Source organism: Saccharomycopsis crataegensis (assembly GCF_037102585.1).
Source record: "Saccharomycopsis crataegensis DNA, jcf7180000000084, whole genome shotgun sequence".
Taxonomy (NCBI): domain Eukaryota; kingdom Fungi; phylum Ascomycota; class Saccharomycetes; order Ascoideales; family Saccharomycopsidaceae; genus Saccharomycopsis; species Saccharomycopsis crataegensis.
Window position 1 is genome coordinate 2,537,636 of NW_027043829.1, and position 14,570 is coordinate 2,552,205.

At 36.6% G+C, this 14,570-nt stretch overlaps 5 protein-coding genes across 5 annotated transcripts; 1 reads left to right on the forward strand and 4 right to left on the reverse strand. All coding sequences in view use genetic code 12, as the record gives it.

The window, feature by feature from the left end:
• Positions 1-35: 35 nt before the first annotated feature.
• LEU3 (leucine-responsive transcriptional regulator LEU3) lies at positions 36-3,323 on the reverse strand (the record flags this gene model as incomplete). Its single annotated transcript, XM_064997722.1, has 1 exon — positions 36-3,323. One exon carries the CDS (start codon positions 3,321-3,323, stop codon positions 36-38), a length of 3,288 nt encoding a protein of 1,095 aa, XP_064853794.1.
• Positions 3,324-3,980: 657 nt separating this feature from the next.
• Positions 3,981-5,765, reverse strand: SAM3 (bifunctional polyamine/amino acid permease SAM3; the record flags this gene model as incomplete). Its single annotated transcript, XM_064997723.1, has 1 exon — positions 3,981-5,765. One exon carries the CDS (start codon positions 5,763-5,765, stop codon positions 3,981-3,983), a length of 1,785 nt encoding a protein of 594 aa, XP_064853795.1.
• A 1,180-nt stretch (positions 5,766-6,945) lies between these two features.
• On the forward strand, positions 6,946-8,468 carry DASC09_041250 (uncharacterized protein; the record flags this gene model as incomplete). Its single annotated transcript, XM_064997724.1, has 2 exons — positions 6,946-6,974; positions 7,103-8,468. The coding sequence occupies 2 exons, from the start codon at positions 6,946-6,948 to the stop codon at positions 8,466-8,468; spliced, it is 1,395 nt and encodes a 464-aa protein (XP_064853796.1).
• A 2,190-nt stretch (positions 8,469-10,658) lies between these two features.
• PSF2 (DNA replication protein PSF2) lies at positions 10,659-11,414 on the reverse strand (the record flags this gene model as incomplete). Its single annotated transcript, XM_064997725.1, has 1 exon — positions 10,659-11,414. The coding sequence occupies one exon, from the start codon at positions 11,412-11,414 to the stop codon at positions 10,659-10,661; it is 756 nt and encodes a 251-aa protein (XP_064853797.1).
• A 219-nt stretch (positions 11,415-11,633) lies between these two features.
• On the reverse strand, positions 11,634-14,249 carry DASC09_041270 (uncharacterized protein; the record flags this gene model as incomplete). The annotated part of the gene is made up of 1 exon (XM_064997726.1): positions 11,634-14,249. One exon carries the CDS (start codon positions 14,247-14,249, stop codon positions 11,634-11,636), a length of 2,616 nt encoding a protein of 871 aa, XP_064853798.1.
• Between the last annotated feature and the right edge of the window lie 321 nt (positions 14,250-14,570).

Below are 14,570 nucleotides of genomic sequence, written 5' to 3' on the forward strand. Positions count from 1 at the left end.
TCATAAATACGCTAATGTATGTCAACGTTATTGTGTTAATTGTTTTTCTGGTTATTGGTGTTGTCATTATTGTAATTGTTATTATTGTAATTGTTATTATTATTGAGTCCGCTCTCGTGTTTGGTACCATTATTATTATTATTATTATTATTATTATTATTATTATTATTACCGTTATAATTGAATTGAAATAATGATGCATGATCACCATAATTATCATGAAACCCAAAGTCATTCATCACTGAGGAAACATCCTTCAACATCACGTTCAAATCATTATCCCACATCGCATCTATGTTCAATTCCTTGTCAATGATGTTTGTACTATTATTGAGAAGATTCCAAGAATTGCTGGTAGTTGTTCCTGGAGAGTTGATATTGCTTCTTGCTTGAACTGGGGTTGTACTATTAGTGTTCCCGAAATTTCCCAAGACTGTAGAACCATTTTCATAGTTATTATAATTAAATGTTTCAGGGTTTGGGTGTTGTGGCTGTAAATTTGACATCTGAGGTTGGACATTCGGTGACATCCGTGGGTGCTCACTTTTAATATTAGGAATTTGGTAAAGTTGGGAATTCATAGAGTTCATATCCGAGTTTGTAACAATATTGTCAAGCATTATTCCCGTACCCATAGGACTGCTATTTCCATTGTGAATATTCTTAGAAATCTGAGGTTTAATGGCCTTCTTTGGCTTCTTTGGTTTCCTATTCGTTTCTCCCGAGATTTTTCTTGCCCTTTTCTCTTGTTGATCGTGGTGTATTATTGAATTTATCGAATTAGGTTGGACTCGGAAGGATGATGGTGGGGGCGAGATGAATCTCTTCTGATTTATATCTGCAGGCGACGAATTGCTCGATCCTTCATTATGATGAATTGGCGTCGGATCCAAAGGAATGGTTTTAATAATTTTTCTAACGGAATTCTCTGGTCTCAAGGTGACTTCTTCCAACGTATGATGAGATATCTTGGACCCATTACTTTGGTTCTCATTGCCATGATGTTGGCCACTAGTATTGGTAGAATCATTCAATATGGTCGCCTCATCAGAAGGAGTGGACCCAATGTCTTTAATTTTCTCATCTAATGATGAAGAATTATCAGAATCGGGATAGTCACTGTCAAATTCCTCGTCATTGAGCTTCCTATCAGCTGGCGATGGTCTCCTGGAAGTGATGGCGGTCCCATCATTACTTAAAGTGGTTTTATGATCATAATCCTTGATGTCATCAACCCCTTCCACATCGGAGTTGATATCCTCGTCATCCTCTTTTTTGATCATAAATCTCATCATCCCACTCTTCTCACGCAAAATTAATAAACAATCGAAAAATACACTCGCTGCCATTCGACTGGTGATACTAACTTGAAATTTCAATGATTTTTTAAGATACAACGTATCGAACAATTGCCATAGACTCTGCATGATCCCTGAAAATCTGAAGGCGATGTCGTGTTTCATAACTGAACTTCTTAGAGTCAAATAAATTGCTAATTGATACATATTTTTACCCTTTTGGAAGTCAATGATCTGCTTCAATGGGGAAAAAGAAATCTTGGTTATCATGAAGGCCGCTTGCCAAATAGAGATGACGTAGACCCCTGGCAAATACTTCATAAATCTTTTGTCAGCATTCTGCGATAATTGGCAATGATTAATCACTGCCACACAAGCATCAAACAATTTAATCAACCCGAATTTCAGGGAAAGTGATAATCGATCATCATCAGCATCTTCTCCTGGTATACCGTTTTTTTTCCTTTTAGTTGTTTCATCGTCTTCATCGCTGCTATTATCATAAAAATCATGACGGTCGTTTCTGTCATCTTTCAAATCGAAAAAATAATAAGTGTACAAATGAACCCGGGCATTCAAAAATGCTAATTTTCTATAATTGTCCATTGAATCATAGTCAAATCTCATTTCCATTTTATCCAATCTTTGGCTTAAGATATTAATCAAAGGTATTCTTTCATTAGAGCTAAACCGACTACGGTGAACTGTTCCACTCAAAGTATTGACAATTTGGCATTCATAATCTGTGACTTCCATCAATTGTTTGACTTCCAACGGGATATTCAATTCATTATTCAATTCAATGAAACTCAACAAATTCCTATCGAAACTGGTGAATGCAGGATACCCAAAAGCTGTCGATATTGTTTGCGACACAATGTTACAACAAGTCCAGGTTCGTATCTGTTCTGTCAATAACATTAATTGTCTGGTATCATCCGTCTTTGCCGCGTTACTGAAATCCATGGCGTGTCCTGGACTATGCAAGCCGATTCTGATTGCTTGAAATAAAGCTATACCAATGGTATTCCAAGAAGAGTCAGCACTAAGAGATGACGCCAATGGAGGCCATATTGTAGAAATCAAAAATGCTTGCACTGAAAACACCGAAGATGCATTGAAAACCGGTTCATCAAACTCTGATGGCGAATATCTGGTGATGGGACTAATGGTTAAGTCCTCTAACAATTTTCTGACCAACGGAGATAACTCCACGAGTAATGATCTAGATGAGGGATCAGAGTTCCTTCGTAGAGAGGTTAACATGATCACCCAGAATAATGCAGGACAAAGGCGGTACAATTTTTCTGGGCCCTTCATTATATCAATCACTGGAAAAATAGGGTGGTAGTTCGTTGCAAATTCTGTGTATAATTGTTCGATTTGTTCTGATGAAAAAGTGATATTTTGCAAAGTCTTTGGCTCACATTTCAAAATTTCTCTCGATAATTGAACTTTCGGCATGTAACTAGATGTGCTCAATGTTGTCTTTTGAAGAAGGTCTTTTGTAGGTTGGTCTGGATTTAGTGGGGAGTTCGTGATTGTACTAGGGGTTTTCTGGTCTGAATTAGCAGAATATATCGTCTTATTTTGCTCAAACTCCTCTTCATTATTCAAAGCATTGGCGGTCTTTACCAAGCTATTCAATTTTTCAAGCAATTGGGCGTTCAACACCGGAGCGTTTGAATCATCACTTTTCAAAGGTTGTAATAATCCGTTTAAAGAGCTCCTTAGATCGTTGAATGATTGTTCTAATTGGGCATTTCTTGCTCTTTTGTAAGTTCTTTTATAGTCTGCCTTCAAGGTGCAAACCAACCCCCTTGTGGCGCATCGCGTACATGGCATAGGGGCGTTTTCTTGAGCATTGCATTTGGATTTCTGTTGACGACACTCCACACAAGCTATTCTTTTCACCCTTCCCTTTAGTTTCTGGTTAATGTGGCCATTATTAGGATATGATGGGTTATTATTATTCTGATTTGGATCTTGATTGGGTACAGGCCCCGGCCTCATGTGCGGAACCATTGTATTGTTTGGCAGGATGATGATCTTTTGAACTTCAATGGAGAATTATGGTTCAAGATGATTTAAGTAGTGTTGATGATATGTATTTCTTATTAGTTACTGTTACTACTAATATTCTAGAAAAGAGCCAACCTCCCTAAGATAGTTATTATTATTATTATTTATTGTTATCTGATTAATAAAAAATAAAAAATTATCTGAAAAAATTTTTTTTTTTTTTTTTTGCGTTTCTTTTTGAGGAGAACAGAAAATTTACAGATCTTTGTCACTTTGGTAGCATCGCCATGTCGAACATAGATAGCCACGACAAAAGGAAAATATTACAGGCATTATTTTCGTTTAATAAATAAATAAACAAATAAATAAATAAGCAAATAAATAAATGGACAAAAAATGGAAAAGATTTTTTCTTTTCAATAGCAATCAGTGTATGGGGGCACCCACGAATTGGTTCAGGTGCCAATTACGTGGGCCAACGTCAAAAAATCAATAAACAAATGGCAATCTATCAGGAAAAGGGCAATAATCAAAGTGGAGATTAAGGGTCAGGCTATCCCAAAGGGTAAAGCCCAATATGAGAAGAAGAAGTGGAAAAAACGAGGAAGGGTGGGGTGGAAAAAAAGGGTATAGCAATAAAAAAAAAAAAAAAGCATGAGTCTAACACCAGATTCTATACCATCTGTACCAGAAAGGCTTTTGGGCAATAGCCTGTTGCTCTTCAGCAACATTCTGCATCAATAAATCAATGTCTTTGTATCTTCTTCCAGTGTCCAAATCAATGTCTTCAAGTTTAATCAATGGTCTGCTGAAAAAGGTCTTGGAAGAGATTCTATAGGTTACCCATACCAAGATCATCAATGGGATACTCAAACAATTTTGGAAGAAATCGGAAGCTCTTTCTGACTTGCTGATGGCATAGGAGCCACCCACTTGAAGTGGGAAGGCAGAAATATAGATTTCACCCACAATCAATAAGAAGCACAATATGCACCCGATTATTGACCCATAAATCCCCAACATGGCCTTGAAACTCAATTCTTTGTTGACTGAACGGTTTTGCTTCTTCATTGCTAATCTAAATCTAACGTGGGAGAAACAGATCGAACCCCAGGTAAAGAAAGAACTAATGGAACATAAAGAGAAGAGCCAATCAAACACGGTATCTTGGTCATGGTATGCCACCAAGAACCCGAGTAATCCAAAAATAAAGGAAAGTAAAATACCCACAAGTGGTCTACCTTCTTTGTCAATATAAGCGCAGAATTCTGGCATTTGACCCGCAGCTCCCAAAGATTGAATAACTCTTGAGGATGCGTACACACATGAGTTAGCAACAGATAAAACGGCAACCAAAATCACGGCATTCATAAAGTTGGACACTCTAGTACCAAAACTCCCGGTGTTACTCAAGGCAATGACAAATGGTGAAGCAGTGATATCTTCAGAACTGTTACCCCCGAGCAATCTGCTGTCGGTGTAAGGAACCAAACAACCAATGACAACGATGGTGGAAATATAGAACAATGCAATTCTCCAGAAGACTTGTTTAGTGGCTCTGGAAATAGCGTTGACACTGTGAGATTCGGCAGCGGTCAAAATAACCAATTCAGTACCACCAAAGGAGAAGGCAGCGGAAATGAAGGTACCACAAATGGATTTGAATACTGGTGTACCAAAACTACCAGGGTCATGCCAATATTTGGCCCCAATGTATCCATGGCTATCAGGTCCCCCACCACAAATCAAGACAATCCCGATAATTAAGAAAATGATGATGGCGATCACTTTGATGATGGACAAGATAAATTCAGACTCACCATAAGCACGAACACCGAATAAATTCAAAACCACCACGGTAAGGAAAAAGATTAACACCCAAACGGCTGGGTTCACACTGCTATTCCAATATTGAATCACTAAACTACAACCAATCAATTCTGAAGGCAAAGAAATGAGCCATGACAAACAGTAGTTTGAAGAAACAGTAAACCCGATAGCTGGGTCGACAAAACGAGAGACGTGAGTAGCAAAAGACCCGGAAACTGGATAACTAACAGATAATTCGGCAGCGGCTTGCATCACACAGAAGATGGCAAACCCAACAATAGAGAACCCAATCAAGGTTGCCCCAGGACCAGAAGCCAAACTATAGCCTAACCCAATGAAAAGCCCAGAACCCAAAGTACCACCAATGGCCATCATTTGAAGATGACGCTTTTGCAATGTTTGCTTATATGGTTGGTTGGATAAGATATAGTTTTTGCGCTGCTCGCTGCTTAAAGTGTTTAAGTGATCTTCATCTAAAACCGCTCTTTGTCTCTTGAAGGAATCTTTGAATTTCTTGAAGCCTGATTTATTGTCGACATTCTCCACAGAATGGGAGTTGCTTGAAGAATAAGCACCGACTTTCAAATCTTGGTCTTTGAATTCTTCCCCAGACATAGTTGTTGTTGTGTCAATAGAAAGATAAGTGAAGAGGTGGCAGAAAGGTGTGTTATCTTTGAAAATTACGAGAAAACCATAGATAGATAGATATATTTATATATATATACAGGGGGGGAAAAAAAAGAGAAAAAAAAGAAAGAGAAAAAAAATAGGTGGATTTGTATTTAAGGTTCAAATGCAGGTGCGGCTACGGTGCTTTCTACCAATGTTGTCCATGCACCGCACACCACACAATTTTTCGTGTTGGCTGGACGGTGTGACCATAGTAGTTGTGGCCACACAAATGAATGTGAGACTGGCAGACGTGGTGTCTATCGTTCGTACGATATAAGACATAGCAGTGTGAAGATCTTGCCTATCTTCCAATGAAGAAAAAACAGCAGAAAAAAAAGCAAGAAGAATAGAAAAGAAAGAGAGGGTGCACGCAACGGTGCATTAGGCCGCCTATCAAAAACAACAGATTGTATATATACATATATACACAATAGTATATATACTCTGGGTTGCTGGATGTCTCCAACAAGATTGATTGCCCTCCCAATTTCTTTCGCCCTGAGGGGGTTGGCTACTGGCGGATGTGTTCAGATATGATTTTACGGGACGTTCGTTGGCGAATATATTTTAAATATAATTTCGCACGTGAGATTCAGTAATTGGCTGCCAGCATCAAAGGGACCTTTTATTCTTTCTGTCCTCTGTTTTTGGAAACCAGCATATGGGACATTGTCCAAGACATGATCACTCTTGGTAGGCCATTTTGTTTCTTTTTTTTCTCTAATTAACGATATTTGTGAGTACATTCGATCAGCACAGAAGGTGCCACCGTTCTTTTTTTTTTTCGTGTGTGCTTGTGCCCTGGCTGGTTATGAAGGCTGTCTTTTTTTTCATTTATTTTTTTTTTATTTGGAAAAAAAGCGCTATGCCCAAAGACAGTAATCAGAAGACAAAGCCATATATCAATCTATACCACTGAAGGTCCTCAAGGCAAGACTTGCTGTTGCCAGCAAACTCATTAAAATGCATCAGCAAAAGCATGGAAGAATCAGCAAATCAAATTCGCTGGTGATTGGTTTGCAGAGACGCCCCAAAACTGACCATCGATATCAAGATCATCGAAAAAACGACCGCGGTTGGAAAGATCATCGAAAAAAATCAGATTGGAACCACACACCCGGTAATGGTTTTGAAGATGGTCCCAGAAGGCGCGTAGGGTCCTTCAATAGCAAAGACAGATCGCGGAGTAACGCTGGTAGAAGATATTCTGATAATAATGGAAACAATCCAAGAGATGATAGGGATCATCATCATCATCATCATCATCATCATCATCACAGAGATAATAGTGAACAAAGTGAACTGTACAATAAAAGTGGTCATTTCAGAAGCTATCAAAATAGAGACAGACATACCCATAATAACCATACCGCAAAGCAGGACGGTTATAAAAATGATCGAGATACGCGTTATAGAAAAGATTATGGCCAAAGTTATAGCGATCATGAAGAAAAGAATAACCGTGACGTAAATGGCTTTTACAAGGAAAATAATCAGGATGAAGCTAATGGTCATTATGAAGAAACCAATACAAATAGCGTTAATAGTTATTACAAGGAAACTAATAGAAATCATGTTAATGGTTATCATCAAGGAGGCCAACATAGGAATGACTACGGGAAGTCCACACACACAGCGAGAAATGATAGAAGCGGCATGGATTCAAACAAAGATCAAAAAACACATTCACCAACAGCTTATAAAAATCATGCTGGTCATGATTATAATATTCGTAATTGCAACAACAAAAGCACAACACCTAAGCTTTCCGAATCAGCATACGAAAAAACAAATGCTGACGATGAATATCACTTGCCTTTGGATGACATTCCTTCGAATGATTGGATATTCAATCAAGAGCATATCCGTGACATGACACCCTCGAGGATCTCCCCAAATAAATACGTTGACTATGAACAGGAAATTACCGTGCGTACTAAGTGTGTTCAAAGGATTGTGGAAATTGCGTTGACTTTGAATTTGAATAAACAGGCAGTCATTTTTGGTGGTACATACATTCATCGTTATTTTATGTTTAACCACATCCAAGATTATGATTATAAACTCGTCGCTGGCGCTGCAATATGCATAGCAGTAAAAGCTGCCGAAAATTTGAAGAAACTTGAAACCATCGTGAGACTTATTGCTCGAATGATTAATCCGGAAATTGAAGGCAATGAGGAACTGTTACGGGAAGTGCGTGACTCAATTATCCTTTTAGAAAACAAGTTACTCATTGATTTGAAATTCGACACAGATATGGAATTACCATTTACTCATTTCGACCAATGGGAATTATCTGAGCTTTTTGGCGCAGATTACAAGAGGAAATTGTCATGGTTTCCAAAGATTACCATGTATACGCCGGCGGTTATATTATATTCCTCTAAAGAAATTGCTGCCGCTTCGTTCTTCTTAACTTGTCTTCATGAACAGAAAAAGTTCCCGGGACTGCTCATTGAGAAATTCGACGTTGATATGGAAAGAATTGGTCACTTGGCTACTTATGTGCACCAAGTGTTCAGTGTCGTTATACTGAAATCTATAATACCACCGAAAACCGAAATCTCCGAGGGGAAATCAACACCAATACTAAGTTTGGTCGATCAAAATTTTGCAAGTATTGATAGCTTAATAGAATTTTGATCCTGTATAATAATATTAATGAATGTATGGATAATTTATATTTTTGCAAAAGAAACCATGCTTACTAGTGTAGCTCGTAAGCTCCATGACAACCGAAACCGATCTTTATATTGTTTGTTTTTTTTAACAAGACAGAATTACTATATAGAAAAAAAAAAAAAAAAGAGAAAGACAAAAGTAATACTGTAGAGAGAAAAATGGAACCTTCTTCGTTATCATTTTTTTTTCTCGCACATTTATTATTTTGGGATCAATAAATTCGATAAAAAAAAAAAAAAAAAAGAATGAAGTGAATTAAACTAGAAGATACAAAACAATTGATTGAAAATAAAAGAAAAAAATAAAGTCGACATTGGCAGGGTTCGAACCTGCGCGGGCAGAGCCCAAAAGATCACCAGTATAATCCGAAGATCACACATTTCAAGTCTTTCACCTTAACCACTCGGTCACAATGCCCGATATGGAAGGAGTTATTTTCCGTTCTTTATGTCAAACCATTACTATGTATAAAAAATCGGGGCTTCAAACCATGTCAACACATTATTGGTCAAAATGAAGAACCCTCCTACTACACCATTTTACAAAAGAAGCCCAATTTTCCACATTTCCCAGTTAAAAAAGAAGAGTTCTGCGACTGACTTAGTGAATGACTATTTGAAGAAGCATCCATCAATTGAATAAGGGGGGATATGTAGCATAGGTCATGCTCAAGGTATTATTATACTTTTGTTAATGCACTTCTAGGATGCATTACTTCATTAATAATCCTTCGTAGAAAATTCTAGCATTTCAAAGAACTCCCTTTTACGCTTCTTGAACATACAAGGATATTTTATTACCTACTATTATCTTTTAGAACCATTGGATCGTTTTTCCATTTTATCATTCTTATTTTAGCAAACACGCATAAACCTTTACACAGTTTTATATTTACTTTAACAATTCATTTTTATTTAATTCAATACAACCATTAGTAGATCGAATTACAATATTTAAGCTTTTCAATCCGTCGATTAACATGGGACAAAGCTTATATTACGAGAATGAAGAAAAATGCATGTAATCACAGTGCAAAATAATTTCAGCCATGAAAAGCGAAACATAAATAAAGATATGGGGATGATTAGGCATATAAGTTTAATAGAAAAGTCTCAAAAATAATATTATGGCAATATTAATCAGAAAAAATCACTTAAGCTTGAAAAAAAGAGAATGGAAAAAATGTATACCAACACGACGGTACAATGAAACAGAACATTAGAACTATGATATGAGTTGACATCATTCAACATTGGAGGGTTGGCCGAGCGGTCTAAGGCGATCGACTCAAGAACAGTTTGTTCTTCATCTGCCTGGCAGTTGAGTAATCGATTATCGTAAGATGCGCGAGTTCGAATCTCGCATCCTTCATTATTTTTAATTTCTTTGTTCAATTTTTCGAAATTATTCGGACCTCATTTGTCTTCTTATTTTTTTTTTTTTTTCGATCTTAGTTACTTACATTCATCTCATTAGAATTCTCTAGATAATAAAGTGTATTAGCTTGTAAATGTGTATTAAGGATTACTCTTAATAATCAGGTATCAGAAGAGGGATCTTGAAGGAACAAAAATTCTAACTTTGCAGGGAGGTGCTGCAATATGTAATAATGTAATATTAAACCTCCCTGATATATATCATTCATATTTTAAAGTATCATCCATTTGAAAAGTAGGGATGCAACTTTGCAGTCATTAATATTCAACCACTATAATGCTTCATACAAATTAAGATTTCTCCAACGCCAATTCAAATTTTTTCCAATCTGTTCTATTTCCATCAAGCCGGAAAAAGGTGAAGATTAAAGACTCTTATAAACTCCTCTGCACTTATTTCATATTTTTACCCTCTTATACATACCATTTATGAATGCTGAACTATAGAACGTAATGGATTTCCAAAGACTCAGACCTTCTAGTGCTGCTGAAAAAGCTCCCAATTTTGGAATCCAATGACCAATACTAATATAAAACTGTAGCATTGAGTAAAATTATCAGTTATTCGACTTGTAAGTTTCGCACCGCATACCTTTTAAAGACCATCAAGACGTTCCCACCCCTTCCAATATGATCAAATGAGGAATTTTAAAGGGGTTGGTATCCGACAGCACGGAAACCGAGTCATGGGGAAGCTCTTTGGCCATATAGAAGCTCAAAGTTCAAACTCATTCACTATATCTTCCATTTCCATGTCCTCATCATCAATATCATCATTGGCTTCTGCCATGGTAGAGTCTTTTCTTCCCCCTGTACTTGTATTCCTATTATCCAAATCGTCATCATCATCATCATCATCATAAGCGTTGTCATCACCAGGGTCTTCAGCATCATCATAATTTTCCACACCTTCTTCATTTTCCAAGGATTTCTGAAATTTGGCTAAATTACCCATCACTCGGCTAATAAATGGTCTAAACTCGTTGATCTCCATCAAACTCAAATCATTGAACCCCAAATTGATTTCGTTCAAATTATTCAACCCCTTCCGTAGTTTCACCAATCTGATTTCTTTGAGGTCCTGTATAAGCTTCAATAACACGTCTTCATTATCGATTAAATCCTGTACAAAGTGTTTAAGAAAGATTTTGGAAACCTCGAGCCAATTGTTAGGCAATTGTGTAAACGCAGTCTGGTTCGTCACTTCTTCTTGATATTTATTGGCCAAGTAATTTTCGTTTAGCCACTCAGGAGGCGGTACCGTGATTTTATTCTGTTTTCGAAGGATTATTGCCAACCATATTGGGATTTTATAAGTGCTCATCACTCGGAACTTTGGAAGTTCTGTACTGATCAATGAAAGTTTGTCATTCATGGAAACATTTGAGATTACCTCTATAAGTTCATTTTCCGCAAGATATACTATCTCTGCAGATGTGAAAGTCTCCTGAAGCTCTTTTGGAAATGTCATTCTTTTCTGATTATTTAAATAAGAAGGATATATCTCCACCAACACTGTCTTTATTTTGGTATATATCTATCTGAAATAGAGAGAGAAAAAAAAAAAGGTCCCTGCAAATTTCATCACGTGAAAAAGGTGATGAAGTTTATTACAAAAGTCTGCCAATTCTAACAAAGTGTCTATAAGTCTATTTATATTCTAAAAGGTGCCAAATTTCTTTTGGACTGGCTATTGGTTATAAAGCCCATCTACAGACTCAGTCATTGATGTGATATTTTGTTCTTTTGTCAGCACGGTGTATAAGATCATTGCTTCGAGTACAACTTCCCCAAGTGCTGCAAGATTGGCCAACATTGCAATACCAATTTGGAATCGAAGCTCAGCATTCTTGCTCCCGTAAGTGAAGGTTTTCAATAATAATATCTTCAGGATCATCAAATACATTACCATCGCTAGGATACCGACAGAGATAAATAGAACCACTGCAGCAACAGTAACTCCAACAAACCTGTTGTTGGGCTTCGGATCCAAATAGGTCTTGGTGATTAATCTACTTGTCAAAATCAAGACGAAACAAGCGATCATGATGATCAATGGGAGCTCTTGAATATGGGTGCAATTAGCAGCATAAAACTTAACGTTATTGATATTATAATTGATTATTAAGCACATGAATGTTATTGTCATGTACCCCCTGACATAAACCCAGGGAACAAACACTCTTGATAATAGTCTGATGTTGGAGCGCCATTTGCTATGATTTGACAGTTCACAAAAAGTAATATCTATCGAAGCATTGTCACTCAGATCTCCTCCATGAGTACTGGCTGGATACCTGCTCAAGAATTCATGGAACATGGTGTGGCATTTTTTTAACTTGAGGAAAAGGTAACAAAGCACAACAAAACTGAAGGTATAAATTATCAATGCCATAGATTGACCAATTTCTGACAATATGGCTGCGTTAGAAGAATTGAGGTTGAAGAAAATTGAAACATAATCGAATATCAAGAAGACAAACTGCATGAACATTAAAATAACAATTGCAACATAGTTGTTGAAGTTGCTGGCATCAATATCAAGGCTCACGATTAAGATTGGTAGCAAGAACATATTCAAACAGCAAAGAACTATAAACCATTGGTAGTTTAGTTGGAATTTGGCATATATGCCAATATGGATCACATTGAAAACAAAGATAAAACCCAAGGAAAAGCAGACTAATCTATTTTTGTACCACTTAATATAAGTGGTTAATTGCTTGAGATCAATTTGGTCGTATAGTTCGGTAGAATTTTTTATACTTCCAATGCAATGAAAGATATAAATTGCTGACGCAAAATATATAGGAGATATTGCAAAAGAGCCAATGGCACAAGCAGTTTGGTTACTGGAAACCATCATTCTTGACAACGACTGAATCATGAGAAAACAGTTGAATATCAACATAAAAATTTTAGCAAGTGGTAAAAATTGAAACTTCTCTCTTAGCATGTCATTTGCAAGAAAGGAAAAACTTTGCTGAAAAACAACAAAGACCAACCCCAAAATAGACAAATAAAAAAAGGCTTCATTGTGTTTGTTGAACACTAGGTTGACTAATAGTATTGGAGGAGAACAAGAAGTATTTAGAAATTCTGCAGCCTTTTCTAAATATATTTTTTGAGCGCTTTTGAAGATTTCAAGGGTTGTTGAATGTTGGAACATATTCTTCCCATTTAGTTTCGATATCTTGGTGCTATTTAACCAGAAGTAATATAGTAACCATTCGGACAAGAGAGATATACCCAAAGTGCACAAAATCACATAATATATTAAAACCGGCTTGACATATAGCATTGATTCAAGAGTATCTTCTCTCGATTTTTGGACTGATGCTGATAGGACCTCATTTGGAGAAATTGTCAACAGACTTAACTCACCAACCATATTTTGAATCTTTCCTTCCATAAACATGCGGTTTGCTTGGTTCCCAAAATATAATAATTCCATAAAGTTTAATATTGTATTAATTATCAATACACATAAACCAAAGAAGTGACTATTGGTCGTTATTGGTATGAGCGATACAATAATCAAGAAAGCATGTTCGTAACATAAGCTGGCCGTGGTGAATATCAATTCCTCTTTGGTGAAAATTTTGATGAAACTCAATCCATATTTTAAATTGTAAGTATTGAGATATATGACTAAAATAAAGGCAAGTAAATTGAAAATGATGGATTTGCATAAATATATGATAAATATCGGGGTGCTGCGAATATTTTGGAAAAAATTAGCTACCAGCAAACTTTGAAGCCAATCTTTCTCTTGAGTTGTCATAGTATCTGATATGGTAAAATCTGAAAAAGATGACATCGGTGTGGTTTTTCCGCCTAATTCAATACTAGTGTTGCTGCAATCTTGTATTTTCTCCAAATTTATCTCACTCATGGTGTCCTCCACATCATGGACTATTATCCTATCTCCATTATAAATTTTATCACTTGCTGTTCGTGCAATGCTTTTAAATGACTCAATTTTTTGAGAAATATCTGTAGGTTTTTGTGAAATGTGTGGGAATTTTGGTAATGGTGGGGCATCTGGCGACGATTGGAAGAGTGATTGTTGCTGCTGCTGCCTCGAGCTGGCTTGGTTATAAAGCGAACTTCTTTGGCTATTTTGTACTTGACTGATAAAAGACATAGTATTAGGGTTTCTTTTGCTTTTATGCTTTGAAGTAAGACAATTTGTGCTCCTTGAATTGGCAGCATCAGTCCTGGTGGTGTAAATGGATGATGCTGGCCGAGGCATTGCACCTCCAGGACGAAGCTTTGTTGAAGCTGGGCCCTTCTGACCACTCATATTGAAAAATTTGAAGATATTGTGTCTATTGGGCTTAAGGCAAAAAAAAAGAAAAAAATAAAAATAAATATTCCTTCTTCTCCTTGTAAGTGATACCTAAAAGTATTTATATTAGGATCCATGCATGCCAAAACTCCAGATTTCAGTATGCGTGCGCGTAACTGATGGTCCCTTGAAAAAACGACGGCAACAAAGAAAAAATTTTTGGTACTGATGGATGGATTCATTGAACAAAGATCACTGAAGTAAGGCATTTCTTTTGATACCTGCAGTGTTTTTGGTTGTTAGTTTGGTTTAAAAAAATTAGGATTTTGAGCTTTC